Here is a 14,550-nt window from a genome sequence, read left to right on the forward strand (position 1 = left end):
CTGCATTGAAATGGTTCTCCTAATCAATTTTTTTTTAATCTGTCTGAAACATGAAATCTGTTAGTATTTTCTAAGAATACAGAAATCAAATCATTTAAAAATGAAGAAATTCACATTCATTACTGACTAAATTGGGAATATGTCACTCGTGTCTCTAAAAGAATGTTGTGGGTCTCATATTTTATGTGAAAACTGGACATATACTTGCTAATGATTGTCTTACGATGGACCTTCTGTAGTTTATAAAATGTAGTCCAGCTGCATAATAAAATGTATGTATGTTCCACATCTTTTCATAAACCACTGGAATGCTTTCAATCAAACTTTGTACACATACTACTTACCCTTTGGAAAGAACCGCTGTGAGAGTAAGAACAGGCTACCTCTCAAAGGGGTGGGGGTTGGGGTGAAAAGGATGTATAGCTCATGATGTGCAAATAGCCAGATTATATTTATCCAGTATTTGAGAAGAAGAGCACTTAGTGACTTGGACCCAACTTTAAACACTATTTAAAACTCTTACAAGGCTTTTTAGTGCTGCCAACCCCCACAAAATGATGAAAGGAACTTATTTTATTGCTTACTACTGTTTCATTATTCATGCAGTAAAACTGTTGTTTCAGGCATGGTTTATTACTTCTTTCACAACAAGTTTTGCAGAAAGTATTCATATACAGGGTGGTCCATTGATAGCGACCGGGCCAAATATGTCACGAAATAAGCATCAAACGAAAAAACTACAAAGAACAAAACTCGTCTAACTTGAAGGGGGAAACCAGATGGCGCTGTGGTTGGCCCACTAGATGGTGCTGCCATTTTTAATAACATATTTTCCTGTAGTACGTAAAGAAATATGAATGCTGTAGTTGGACCACTTTTTTCACTTTGTGATAGATGGCACTGTAATAGTCACATATGTATAAGTACATGGTACCACATAACATTCCGTCAGTACAGACGGTATTTGCTTCGTGATACATTACCCGTGTTAAAATGGACCGTTTACCAATTGCGGAAAAGGTTGATATCGTGTCGATGTATGGCTATTGTGATCAAAATGCCCAACGGGTGTGTGCTATGTATGCTGCTCGGGATCCTGGACAAAATCATCCAAGTGTCCAGACCGTTCTCCAGATAGTTATGTTATTTAAGGAAACAGGAAGTGTTCAGCCACATGTGAAACGTCAACCATGACCTGCAACAAATGATGATGCCCAAGTAGGTGTTTTAGCTGCTGTCACGGCTAATCCACACGTCAGTAGCAGACAAATTGTGCAAGAACGGGAATCTCAAAAACATCGGTGTTGAGAATGCTACATCAACATCGATTGCACCTGTACCATATTTCTATGCACCAGGAATTGCATGGTGATGACTTTGAATGTCATGTGCAGTTCTGCCACTGGGCACAAGAGAAATTACGGAACGATGACAGATTTTTTGCAAGTGTTCTATTTAGCGATGAAGTATCATTCACCAACAGCGGTAATGTAAACTGGCATAATATGCACTATTGGTCAACGGAAAATCCATGATGGCTGCAACAAGTGGAACATCAGTGACCTTTGTGGGCTAATGTATGGTGCGGCATCATGGGAGGAAGGATAATTGGCTGCCGTTTTATCCACGGCAATCTAAATGGTACAATGTATGTTGATTTCCTACATAATGTTCTACCAATGTTACTACAAGATGTTTCACTGCATGACAGAATGGTGATGTACTTCCAACATGATGGATGTCCAGCACATAGCTCACATGCAGTTGAAGCGGTACTGAATAGCATTTTTTATGACAGGTGGATTGATCGTTGAAGCACCATACCACGGCCCGCACGTTCACCAGATCTGACGTCCCCAGATTTCTTTCTGTGGGGAAAGTTGAAGGACATTTGCTGTCGTGATCCACCAACAATGCCTGACAACATGCGTTAGCGCATTGTCAATGCATGTGTGAACATTACAGAAGGCAAACTACTCGCTGTTGAGAGGAAAGTCGTTACACATATTGCCAAATGCACTGAGGTTGACGGATGTCATTTTGAGCATTTATTGTATTAATGTGGTATTTACAGGTAATCACGCTGTAACAGCCTGCGTTCTCAGAAATGATAAGTTAAGTTCATAAAGGTACATGTATCACATTGGAACAACCGAAATAAAATGTTCAAACATAGCTACGTTATGTATTTTAATTTTAAAAACCTACCTGTTACCAACTGTTCATCTAAAATTGTGAGCCATATGTTTGTAACTATTACAGTGCCATCTATCACAAAGTGAAAAAAGTGATCCAACTAAAACATTCATATTTCTTTACGTACTACACGAATATCTAATAAAAAAATGGGGTTCCTATTTTTAAAAATGCAGTTGATATCCGTTTGACCTATGGCAGCACCATCTAGCGGGCCAACCATAGCGCCATCTGGTTTTCCCCCTTCAAGCTAGACAAGTTTCGTTCTTTGTAGTTTTTTCGTTTGATGCTTATTTCATGAGATATTTGACCCAGTCACGATCAATGGACCACTCTGTATACCACTGAATGCATCTGCAAAAATATATCTTTATGTGGCACATTGTTCCGAAGATATTGTGTCACAAACACTGAGGTGCATGGAAAACTGCCTCATCGTGCAATGTCATTATAATTTATTAGTTATTTATTATTAACTCTAGTCACAAAATAATTTGCTGGCAGTATTCATGTATACCACTGAGTGTACTTGCAAAAATATAGCCCTGTAAGACATATAGTCGAGAGATATGTCATCATATACACTGAGATGCCTGAAAACATAACTGCAGGGCAAAATTTGCAAGAGATATAGCTAAAATATGTGTACAAATGTGTGATGTACGTTAAATATGGGTAAAATATATGTGACATGTATGAACCTAGTCAAAGCTCCTCCTAAACTCCTGGATCAATTTCAATCAAACTTGGTACACACGTTACTTACTACTTGGAAAGAAATACTGTGGGGGTTGAGAACAACCAGCTTCTTATAGAGCTGGGGATGATAACATGGCAACAGAAAGCGATGGAGGGAGGAGGAGATGGACCAACCAACAGGGGGAAGTAGGAGATGGACACAGATGAACAGAGAGAGGGAAGGAGAAAATGGTCAGAGTGAGGGAGAGGAGGAAATGGACAGAGAGAGAGAGAGGGGAAGAGGAGATGGAGAGAGAGATTGTGGGGGATGGGGGGGGGGGGGGGAAGATTTGGACTTAATTCAACCTTCTAAAAAAGTAACATCACGGCAGATATACACTGATGATCCAAAACATAATGACCACTGCCCACCATGAGACCATATGCTGCCCCCTAAGCTCTTGCAGTGCGCGATTTCCTAAACAAACACTTTCCAGGATGGTGATTCATTAGCAGCACGAGCTCCCTTGAAGTGGCCACCAAGAAATCCTGACATCAGCTCACTTAACAACTCATTATGGAAAGTCATTATAGCACATGTATCTGCCATCATTATGCTACAAATGAAGAAGTGTGCAATTCTGTTGAGGATGCATTTCGCATTATGAACTGGACATGCTCAAAAATATGTCAAGAAGAACATGGAGATATATGTAAATGTGTCTACAGCATGATGGGGAACATACCAATATACTGGATACTTAATACGCAAGTGGTACTTGCACTTAAACAAATCAAACTAATTAGTATTCTATACCAGGGCATGTGATATTGTAAAGAAAGTATATAAGCATAGCAGAGACAAATGGGGAATCATTCTGGTGATGGTAAGGAGCCACAAATGGAGAAACCAACTGACATAAGTGACTTTTATAAAGGGCAGATTGTCATGGGTTGATGCCTGGAAACGAGCATCTCAGAAACAGGGAAGTAGATTGGCTCTTCACTCGCTACTGTTATGAGCATCTATGGAAAGTGGTTGAAGGATGGTGAAATCACAACTAGGCAACAAGTTGTTGAATGTCCATACTTCATGACAGAATGTGTACCTCGGACGCTTCTCTCCTCTGTAAAAGAGGATAGGGACTGTTCTATGGCATATATGACAACAGGATAGAATGCAAGTGCAGGCAAAAGTGTTTCAAAGCACATTCTTGAAAATGAGACTGCTGCAGAGCACCTCTCTCCCCCCCACCCCTCCCCCACCCCTCTCCTGCCACAGTCCCACACTGATCATCAGTTATGATTGCAGTGGGTACAGGATCATCAAGATTGGATTGTGGATCAATTGAAACATATCACCCAGTTTGATGAAATCATGTCTCTTGTTACTCCAAATCAGTGGTCATCTCAGGATATGCCATTATCCAGGCAAACAACTGCTCAAAAATGCAACAAGGATGCAGTGTGATGAGGGCAATATCATGCAATGGAAGGCATTCACCTGGACTTCTGCAAGACTGCAGTTGTAGTCAAAGGTGCCATTACAGATTGGGACTACCTGAATTAAAGAAATGAACGAAAAAGAAGATCATCTTGTTTCACAATGAAGAAAAGATTACAAATTCAACTGGAACAGAAAAAGTATTCAGAAGCTATATCACTGGAATATTTGAAAAGCCACTGAAAGTAAAGACACTGAAGATCAACAGCTAACAAAAAAATCAACACCTGTAAATTATAAACATTTGTTAATAGTGTTAGCAGGCAAGAAATAGTAAACCCCATAAAAGAAATAAAAACTATATACATGGCAGGAATTGATTGTATATCAAACAGAATTTTTCAACTCTCTCTCCAAATGTGATTGACCTTCTCATACCTCAATAGGATATCTCACTACAATCATACAGATCTCCAAAACTGCTAAAAATGATCAAAATTGATACCTTTTTACAAAACTTGTGATTGAAGAGAAAGTGATGAACTATGATGTCCTCACATTTTTTCTCATTTGAGTGAACTATTGGAAAAACTAATGCAAAATGTCTTGATCAAGTTCAGAAACAAAAATTAAACATTAACTAATCTCTAAAATTGTTTCAGAAAACAGAAAAGTATTTATGTATTCTTTACCCATGTACTCATCTGAAATAGCTAATGAGAAACAGTCGACAACAGGTATATTTTTAGACTTATCAATGTCACTGACATGGTAAACCATAATATTTTCCTAAACAAGCCTAAATGTTATGGCATTAGGGCCTCTCAAATAAATGCATTCATTCATTTGTAAGCAACTGCAAGCTGAAAGTAAGCATAAGATGCATGGAAATAAAAACACAAATAGTTTCAGAATATTTGTCAAAGGAACACTCTCTTATTGTGTCCTTCAAGTATCAGTACTGGGAAATCTTCATTTTCTTATTTATATCAGGTATCTTAACATGAATGTTGATTCATATAAAACAGTTTTCTTTGCTGATGACAAAAATTATGAGCAAAATTAGAAATAAATCTTCAACAGGTAGTAAACTCTCTTACAAATCACCCTCAGTAAATGGTTCTCATTATGAACAACAGCAATATAATATCAATATAATTTTCACAGCTATAAAAATAGATTTCTTCACTATTCAGGTATCATCACCTCACTGCAAATAATGTGGCATAAAGTTCTTTTGTATTTTGATAAAGGGTGATTTAAAATAAGACAAATATATTGGTTATGTCAATACCAAGCTCAGTGCAGGTTGTTAACTCAAAAATGAGCATCCACCAAATAGTGGTTACTATGAATATTTGCATGTATATCCAATAGATGGCCTTGCATTCTCTGGAAACTCTCCAGCAGGGAATCTTTAAAATCATAAAGACCAATAGTATGAGTATTACAATAGCACTCCTAGACATTAATGTAAAAAAAGTCTGAAACACTAAAAGTGATATGATTTTCAAGCTGTGTATTGTGGCAAACTTATTTCTATTTAAACAAAAATTAATGGAGGGTGAGAGTAGTATGAGAAGAAATAGCAACATAGATAAACAGAATACAACATTAAAAGAAAACTTGCTTAATATCTTGGCTAAAACAAGTTTCTACATTTAAATAAAATTGTTCAGAAAATTGCCACAATATATAAAATGTATAGTAATCCATCTGAAAGATCTGTTAGAGAATATCTATAGCACCACCACTTTTGTTAAATGTGTGAATACTCTATATGACTTTCTAGTACATATAATTATAAACATGAATATTCTTCCTTACAAAAACCACATTTAAGTCCAATGTCTGATATCATCTAGTACATTAAATGTGTATCACCAAATGGGTAAAATAGATAAATAAAAGTTTAAAGGTTAGTCATATGTATCACTCCCTCTTTGGCAGGCTCAGAACATGACTGTCAGCATTTTCAGTTGTGTGTATCTATGACAAAAAGCAATATAACTGAATATCATGGAAGAAATTGTCTGCTCCCAGTAGCTGAATGGTCAGCATGATGGATTGTCAATCCTCTGGGTCAGGGTTTGATTCCTGGCTAGGTCAGGGAATTCTCTCTGCCCAGGGACTGGGTGTTGTGCTGTCCTCACCCTATCATCCCCATCGACTGCAGGTTGCCGAAGTGGCGTCAAATTGAAAGACCGGCACCCGGCAACAGCCTGCACGATGGGGGGCCCTAGCCGTACGATTAAATAAATGGAAGAAATTTACACTCAAAGTATCATAGCCAGAGGAAATTAATGTCTCCTGACACAAGGGATTGTCAAAAATGAATGTTTATTGCATGAGATGAATTGCACTGAACTGTTGTATGATATTTCACTTCCAGCTAAGAGGAAGATGATGAATATATATTTTAAAATAAATGCAGATACATCACTCTCCAAACTTAAAAAAATGTGAAATGGTCTGGAGCATTGTTTAACAGGAAGGCAATAATAACTGTGGCACAAATGGCTAACTTGACAGCAGCACACAGAAAATAGCATCAGATTGCACATATATTCCTAACAGTAGTGAAATGTATAAGGATTAAAAATACATTAGTTTACAAATTTCTGCAGAAAGTAGCAACAAGCATAGCTACTAAAAATAAACCAGAAACACAGGTGCACTGGATTTACTAGGGCAGGAATAGTATGTTTCCCTTAGTAGGATGTTTGCAAGGATAAAACATGTCAGTACTAATTAAATCACCCAAAAGCAGTAATTCCTCTGCCTATGAATGGGTATCTGTCTGTGTATTGCGGTTTTTAGTTGACGCAGGCACTGTAAATGAAATAACAGCCCATTTCAGTAACTGCTTATGCAAAAATAAAATAACAGTTAATTCAGAAATTTGATCCCTGAACATTTTATGAAAAGGCAAAACTAAGTACTATGATTGAAAAGTAAAACACTGATATAATTATATTTTTAATTCAAATAATCACACTTTTAACATATTTAGTAGAAAACACTTAAAATATTGTAAGGTTTTCTGTATCTCATAAACAAAAAATGATCAATAATAATTATTTTGTCTATTTATATAATGAAAAAAATTCTGCATTATATTTGAGGAACAGTATGTGATCTAACAGATACATTTTTTTGTCTTCTTAGAAAATTTTAATTCTTACACATTAGTGATAAGTCATGAATCTTCCATTTAATTATTTCTAGTGATATGCAATATCCTAATCCTTAATTGCAGTGTGTGTGTGTGTGTGTCAATTGCCATCATCCATCATGTTCATTTACTCCCTCTCTCACAAAATAGATTCATTATCTACTGTTGGTGCTAAGTATTCAACAATAACTGTTAGTTCATCAGTACTAATTTGTTACTCTAGATATTTGGCCGTGAAAGGATGTACTTATTTCATGTGTTACATTACCATAAGGAAGTAGTGTTGCATTTTCATATGGAAACATGTCCTGAATAACTTTGGATGTTGTGTTACTGAACATAAATGGTAATCATTAAATGTAAACATTTATTTCAGGGTTTCCAAATTATTTGAAACTGCAGATTTCTCGTATATTTTACCAAGCCACAGATTAACAGTTTATATAATGGGTATATTTGTGGGCTACTTCCTGAGGATATATGGGAGAAATTTTAAATTGAAAAAGGTGAGATTTCTATATGTAACTCAGTAAATTTTATTAATTCATATTGGAATCACAAATTTTACATAGTCCTTTTTATTTCTATGAGGATTAGTTAATAATTAATCTGCATAAAGAATATATAAGAAATAATATACTGTCATTAAAAATAAAATAAAAATCTTGTTAACCATTATTTTGTGGTTGTTACATAATGGAGAAAACCAAATCATTTTTTTCTGTCACTGGTGAACATTCAGGGGCACAAATAACAATGATCATTTAATGTAAAGAAGGAATTCTGGTTGGAATTAAAAGGTGAAAATGGTGGCAGATAGAAAGTCTCTAACCAAGAAATATTGTGTTTTTTATGGCTAAAGGCAATGTGAATATGGAGGATATTTTGTTCCAAGGTTCAGGAAAAGGGAGGTGATGTAGGAGGATACAAAAGAGGCTCCAAGTCACTTAGGATCCCTTAACTTATTTGAAATGTAGATAATGTTCAAATGTGTGTGAATTGCTAAGGGATCAAACTGCTGAGCTCATCGGTCCCTGTAGATAATGCATGAGATTCAAATGTAGGTGGCAGTACTGTCAAACAGATAAGACAAGCTAAGCTGTTGAAAACTCAGTGTAAAAACAGCAGAAGCTCTTGAAAAATGAAGAGTGAGCTGCAGCCAATGTCAGTACGTAGATATAAATAAAGTGGTATGCAAGAGATGAAGTGACAAACCTGGCAGAGAAGAAAAATTGCAAGATAACCTGATTTTCTTATAATTCTTTATATTTCATTTGTTTGTCACTTTTCTGCCACGGTTTATTTCTTCTGACATTTAAATTTCAGTACTAAATTCAACTCATTTTGTATAAGTTTGTATCCGATAACTTTCTTAAAGGCATAAGTAAATTTTGTGCTAAAAAAATATAAAACAAAACAAAACATTGTACCACTGCAACCAATATACACAAAAGGAGAAATTTAGAATTAAGTGGTGAACAATGATCTAGAACTGATTGTGAATTATAATGAATTGCAACAGATTAATAAATGTTGTAAAATGTATTGTTTTAAATGGACAGTTTACATCATTAAAAAAATCAGCATGGAGCTTTGTTGTGAGACCCACAACAAATTCTTCTTCTTTGCCAACCTCTTCATCTCAGAGTAGCACTTGAAACCTATGTCCTGAATTATTTGCTGGATGTATTCTAATCTCTGCCTTCATCTACAGTTTTTTCTCTCTATAGCTCACTGAAGTATGATGCAAGTCTGTCGCTGATGTCTTAACAGATGTCCTATCATCCTGTCCCTTCTCCTTGTCAGTGTTTTCCACATATTCCTTCCCTATCTGATTCTGTGTAGACTTCCACATTCCTTACCTAATCAGTCCATCCAATTTTCAACATTCGTCTGTAGCACCACATCTCAAATGCTTCAATTTTCTTTTCTTCTGGGGTTTCACTGCCATACAATGCTGTGCTTCAGACATACATTCTCAGAAAAGTCTCTCTCAAATTAAGGTCTATGTTTGATACTAGTAGACTCCTCTTGGCCAGGAATACCCTGTTTGGCAGCACTAATGTGCTTTTGATGCCCTCCTTGCTCTGTCTGTCATTGATTATTTTGCTTCCTAGGTAGTAGAATGCCTTAACTTCATCTACTTTGTGACCATCAATCCTGATGTTAATTTTCTCAATGTTCTTATTTCTGCTACTTCTCATTATGTTCTTCTTTCTTTGATTTACTCTTCATCCATATTTATTCTTTACTCATTAGACTGCTCGTTCCATTCAGCAGATCATGTAATTCTTCTTCACTTTCACTCAGGATACCAATAGTATCATTGACATACTCTCACCTTGAATTTTAATCCCACTCCTAAACCTTTCTTTTATTTCCATCATTGCCTCTTCAGTGTATAGATTGAACATTAGGGGTGAAAGACTACATCCCTATTTTATGACCTTTTTAATCTGAAGACTTTGCTCTTGGTTGTCCACTCTTATTAGTCCCTTGTGGCTCTTGTACATATTGTCTACTGTTTTGTTTTGAACGGCCAGTGTCGGTTGGTCGCAGTCAGTGTGCTCCCTGCCGCCGTTGGATAAGCAGCTGCAGCAGCAAGTCGTATACTCCTAGCTCACTCATTTGTTACATAGTTTAATTCTTAATTTCTTTGCGTGTTTTTGGTACTTGCATTGTGTACGTCATAAATTTCGGGCGTATTATAGTATTTGAGAGTTGTAGCATCGCGTTTTAGTACCTGAATAGTGTAAATTCGCGTAGTCGTTTGTCTACTGTTTTGTTTTGAACGGCCAGTGTCGGTTGGTCGCAGTCAGTGTGCTCCCTGCCGCCGTTGGATAAGCAGCTGCAGCAGCAAGTCGTATACTCCTAGCTCACTCATTTGTTACATAGTTTAATTCTTAATTTCTTTGCGTGTTTTTGGTACTTGCATTGTGTACGTCATAAATTTCGGGCGTATTATAGTATTTGAGAGTTGTAGCATCGCGTTTTAGTACCTGAATAGTGTAAATTCGCGTAGTCGTTTGTCTACTGTTTTGTTTTGAACGGCCAGTGTCGGTTGGTCGCAGTCAGTGTGCTCCCTGCCGCCGTTGGATAAGCAGCTGCAGCAGCAAGTCGTATACTCCTAGCTCACTCATTTGTTACATAGTTTAATTCTTAATTTCTTTGCGTGTTTTTGGTACTTGCATTGTTTAATTCATAAATTTCGAGCGTATTATAGTATTTGAGAGTTGTAGCATCGCGTTTTAGTGCCTGAATAGTGTAAATTCGCGTAGTCGTTTGTCTACTGTTTTGTTTTGAACGGCCAGTGTCGGTTGGTCGCAGTCAGTGTGCTCCCTGCCGCCGTTGGATAAGCAGCTGAGCAGCAAGTCGTATACTCCTAGCTCACTCATTTGTTACATAGTTTAATTCTTAATTTCTTTGCGTGTTTTTGGTTCTTGCATTGTTTAATTCATAAATTTCGGGCGTATTATAGTATTTGAGAGTGTAGCATCGTGTTTTAGTACCTGAATAGTGTAATTTCGCTTAGTCTCCTTCCGCCGCCGAGCAGTGTCAGCAGTGCGCAAGTAGCAGCATTACTGCATTTACTAGGCAATCTTGTATTTTAATAATCGTTTAAATTTTGTCGATTTGTTTGCGCTCTCTGTAGATTAGTTCAGACGTTCTTAGCAAAACAGTTTTTAGCATGGATAGGGACTGCAACTGCTGTGTTCGGATGCAGGCTGAGTTGGCATCCCTTCGCTCCCAGCTTCAGGCAGTGTTGGCTTCGGTCACACAGCTTGAGGCTGTTGCCAATGGGCATCACTGTGGGGGTCGGGATGGGGGTTTGTCGGGGACGGCCAGCTCGTCCCACGCATCCCCTGATCGGACTACGACTGTGGTTGCCCGGGATACTGCCCGCATTGAGGCTGATCCCTCACCTGTGGTAGAGTGGGAGGTCGTTTCAAGGTGTGGCAGGGGGCGAAAGACATTCCGGAGGGCTGAACGGAAAGCCTCTCCAGTTTGTCTGACGAACCGGTTTCAGGCTCTGTCTCAGGCTGATACTGATCTTCGGCCTGACATGGCTGCTTGTCCTGTTCCAGAGGTTGCCCCTCAGTCTGCAAGATCCGGGCAGTCGCAGAGGGTGGGCTTACTGGTAGTTGGGAGCTCCAACGTCAGGCGCGTAATGGGGCCCCTTAGGGAAATGGCAGCAAGAGAGGGGAAGAAAACCAATGTGCACTCCGTGTGCATACCGGGGGGAGTCATTCCAGATGTGGAAAGGGTCCTTCCGGATGCCATGAAGGGTACAGGGTGCACCCATCTGCAGGTGGTCGCTCATGTCGGCACCAATGATGTGTGTCGCTATGGATCGGAGGAAATCCTCTCTGGCTTCCGGCGGCTATCTGATTTGGTGACGACTGCCAGTCTCGCTAGCGGGATGAAAGCAGAGCTCACCATCTGCAGCATCGTCGACAGGACTGACTGCGGACCTTTGGTACAGAGCCGAGTGGAGGGTCTGAATCAGAGGCTGAGACGGTTCTGCGACCGTGTGGGCTGCAGATTCCTCGACTTGCGCCATAGGGTGGTGGGGTTTCGGGTTCCGCTGGATAGGTCAGGAGTCCACTACACGCAACAAGCGGCTACACGGGTAGCAGGGGTTGTGTGGCGTGGGCTGGGCGGTTTTTTAGGTTAGATGGCCTTGGGCAAGTACAGAAAGGGCAACAGCCTCAACGGGTGCGGGGCAAAGTCAGGACATGCGGGGACCAAGCAGCAATCGGTATTGTAATTGTCAACTGTCGAAGCTGCGTTGGTAAAGTACCGGAACTTCAAGCGCTGATAGAAAGCACCGAAGCTGAAATCGTTATAGGTACAGAAAGCTGGCTTAAGCCAGAGATAAATTCTGCCGAAATTTTTACAAAGGTACAGACGGTGTTTAGAAAGGATAGATTGCATGCAACCGGTGGTGGAGTGTTCATCGCTGTTAGTAGTAGTTTATCCTGTAGTGAAGTAGAAGTGGATAGTTCCTGCAAATTATTATGGGTGGAGGTTACACTAAACAACCGAACTAGGTTAATAATTGGCTCCTTTTACCGACCTCCCGACTCAGCAGCATTAGTGGCAGAACAACTGAGAGAAAATTTGGAATACATTTCACATAAATTTTCTCAGCATGTTATAGTCTTAGGTGGAGATTTCAATTTACCAGATATAGACTGGGACACTCAGATGTTTAGGACGGGTGGTAGGGACAGAGCATCGAGTGACATTATACTGAGTGCACTATCCGAAAATTACCTCGAGCAATTAAACAGAGAACCGACTCGTGGAGATAACATATTGGACCTACTGATAACAAACAGACCCGAACTTTTCGAATCTGTATGTACAGAACAGGGAATCAGTGATCATAAGGCCGTTGCAGCATTCCTGAATATGGAAGTTAATAGGAATATAAAAAAAGGGAGGAAGGTTTATCTGTTTAGCAAGAGTAATAGAAGGCAGATTTCAGACTACCTAACAGATCAAAACGAAAATTTCTGTTCCGACACTGACAATGTTGAGTGTTTATGGAAAAAGTTCAAGGCAATCGTAAAATGCGTTTTAGACAGGTACGTGCCGAGTAAAACTGTGAGGGACGGGAAAAACCCACCGTGGTACAACAACAATGTTAGGAAACTACTGCGAAAGCAAGGAGAGCTCCACTCCAAGTTTAAACGCAGCCAAAACCTCTCAGACAAACAGAAGCTAAACGATGTCAAAGTTAGCGTAAAGAGGGCTATGCGTGAAGCGTTCATTGAATTCGAAAGTAAAATTCTATATACCGACTTGACAGAAAATCCTAGGAAGTTCTGGTCTTACGTTAAATCAGTAAGTGGCTCGAAACAGCATATCCAGACACTACGGGATGATGATGGCATTGAAACAGAGGATGACACGCGTAAAGCTGAAACACTAAACACCTTTTTCCAAAGCTGTTTCACAGAGGAAGACCGCACTGCAGTTCCTTCTCTAAATCCTCGCACAAACGAAAAAATGGCTGACATCGAAATAAGTGTCCAAGGAATAGAAAAGCAACTGGAATCACTCAATAGAGGAAAGTCCACTGGACCTGACGGGATACCAATTCGATTCTACACAGAGTACGCGAAAGAACTTGCCCCCCTTCTAACAGCCGTGTACCGCAAGTCTCTAGAGGAACGGAGGGTTCCAAATGATTGGAAAAGAGCACAGATAGTCCCAGTCTTCAAGAAGGGTCGTCGAGCAGATGCGCAAAACTATAGACCTATATCTCTTACGTCGATCTCTTGTAGAATTTTAGAACATGTTTTTTGCTCGCGTATCATGTCATTTCTGGAAACCCAGAATCTACTATGTAGGAATCAACGTGGATTCCGGAAACAGCGATCGTGTGAGACCCAACTCGCCTTATTTGTTCATGAGACCCAGAAAATATTAGATACAGGCTCCCAGGTAGATGCTATTTTTCTTGACTTCCGGAAGGCGTTCGATACAGTTCCGCACTGTCGCCTGATAAACAAAGTAAGAGCCTACGGAATATCAGACCAGCTGTGTGGCTGGATTGAAGAGTTTTTAGCAAACAGAACACAGCATGTTGTTATCAATGGAGAGACGTCTACAGACGTTAAAGTAACCTCTGGCGTGCCACAGGGGAGTGTTATGGGACCATTGCTTTTCACAATATATATAAATGACTTAGTAGATAGTGTCGGAAGTTCCATGCGGCTTTTCGCGGATGATGCTGTAGTATACAGAGAAGTTGCTGCATTAGAAAATTGTAGCGAAATACAGGAAGATCTGCAGCGGATAGGCACTTGGTGCAGGGAGTGGCAACTGACCCTTAACATAGACAAATGTAATGTATTGCGAATACATAGAAAGAAGGATCCTTTATTGTATGATTATATGATAGCGGAACAAACACTGGTAGCAGTTACTTCTGTAAAATATCTGGGAGTATGCGTGCGGAACGATTTGAAGTGGAATGATCATATAAAACTAATTGTTGGTAAGGCGGGTACCAGGTTGAGATTCATTGGGAGAGTGCTTAGAAAAT

General features: G+C 39.2%; 1 protein-coding gene across 1 annotated transcript in view; it reads left to right on the forward strand.

The window, feature by feature from the left end:
- Window positions 1-14,550, forward strand: part of LOC124555966 (nose resistant to fluoxetine protein 6-like) — a 408,440-nt gene that overhangs the window by 384,133 nt on the left and 9,757 nt on the right. The window contains exon 12 of the mRNA XM_047130013.1: window positions 7,870-7,999. Within this exon, the coding sequence (XP_046985969.1) occupies window positions 7,870-7,999 (130 nt within the window). The remainder of the gene's footprint in view (window positions 1-7,869; window positions 8,000-14,550) is intronic.

The sequence above is a fragment of the Schistocerca americana genome, chromosome X (genome assembly GCF_021461395.2).
Source record: "Schistocerca americana isolate TAMUIC-IGC-003095 chromosome X, iqSchAmer2.1, whole genome shotgun sequence".
Taxonomy (NCBI): domain Eukaryota; kingdom Metazoa; phylum Arthropoda; class Insecta; order Orthoptera; family Acrididae; genus Schistocerca; species Schistocerca americana.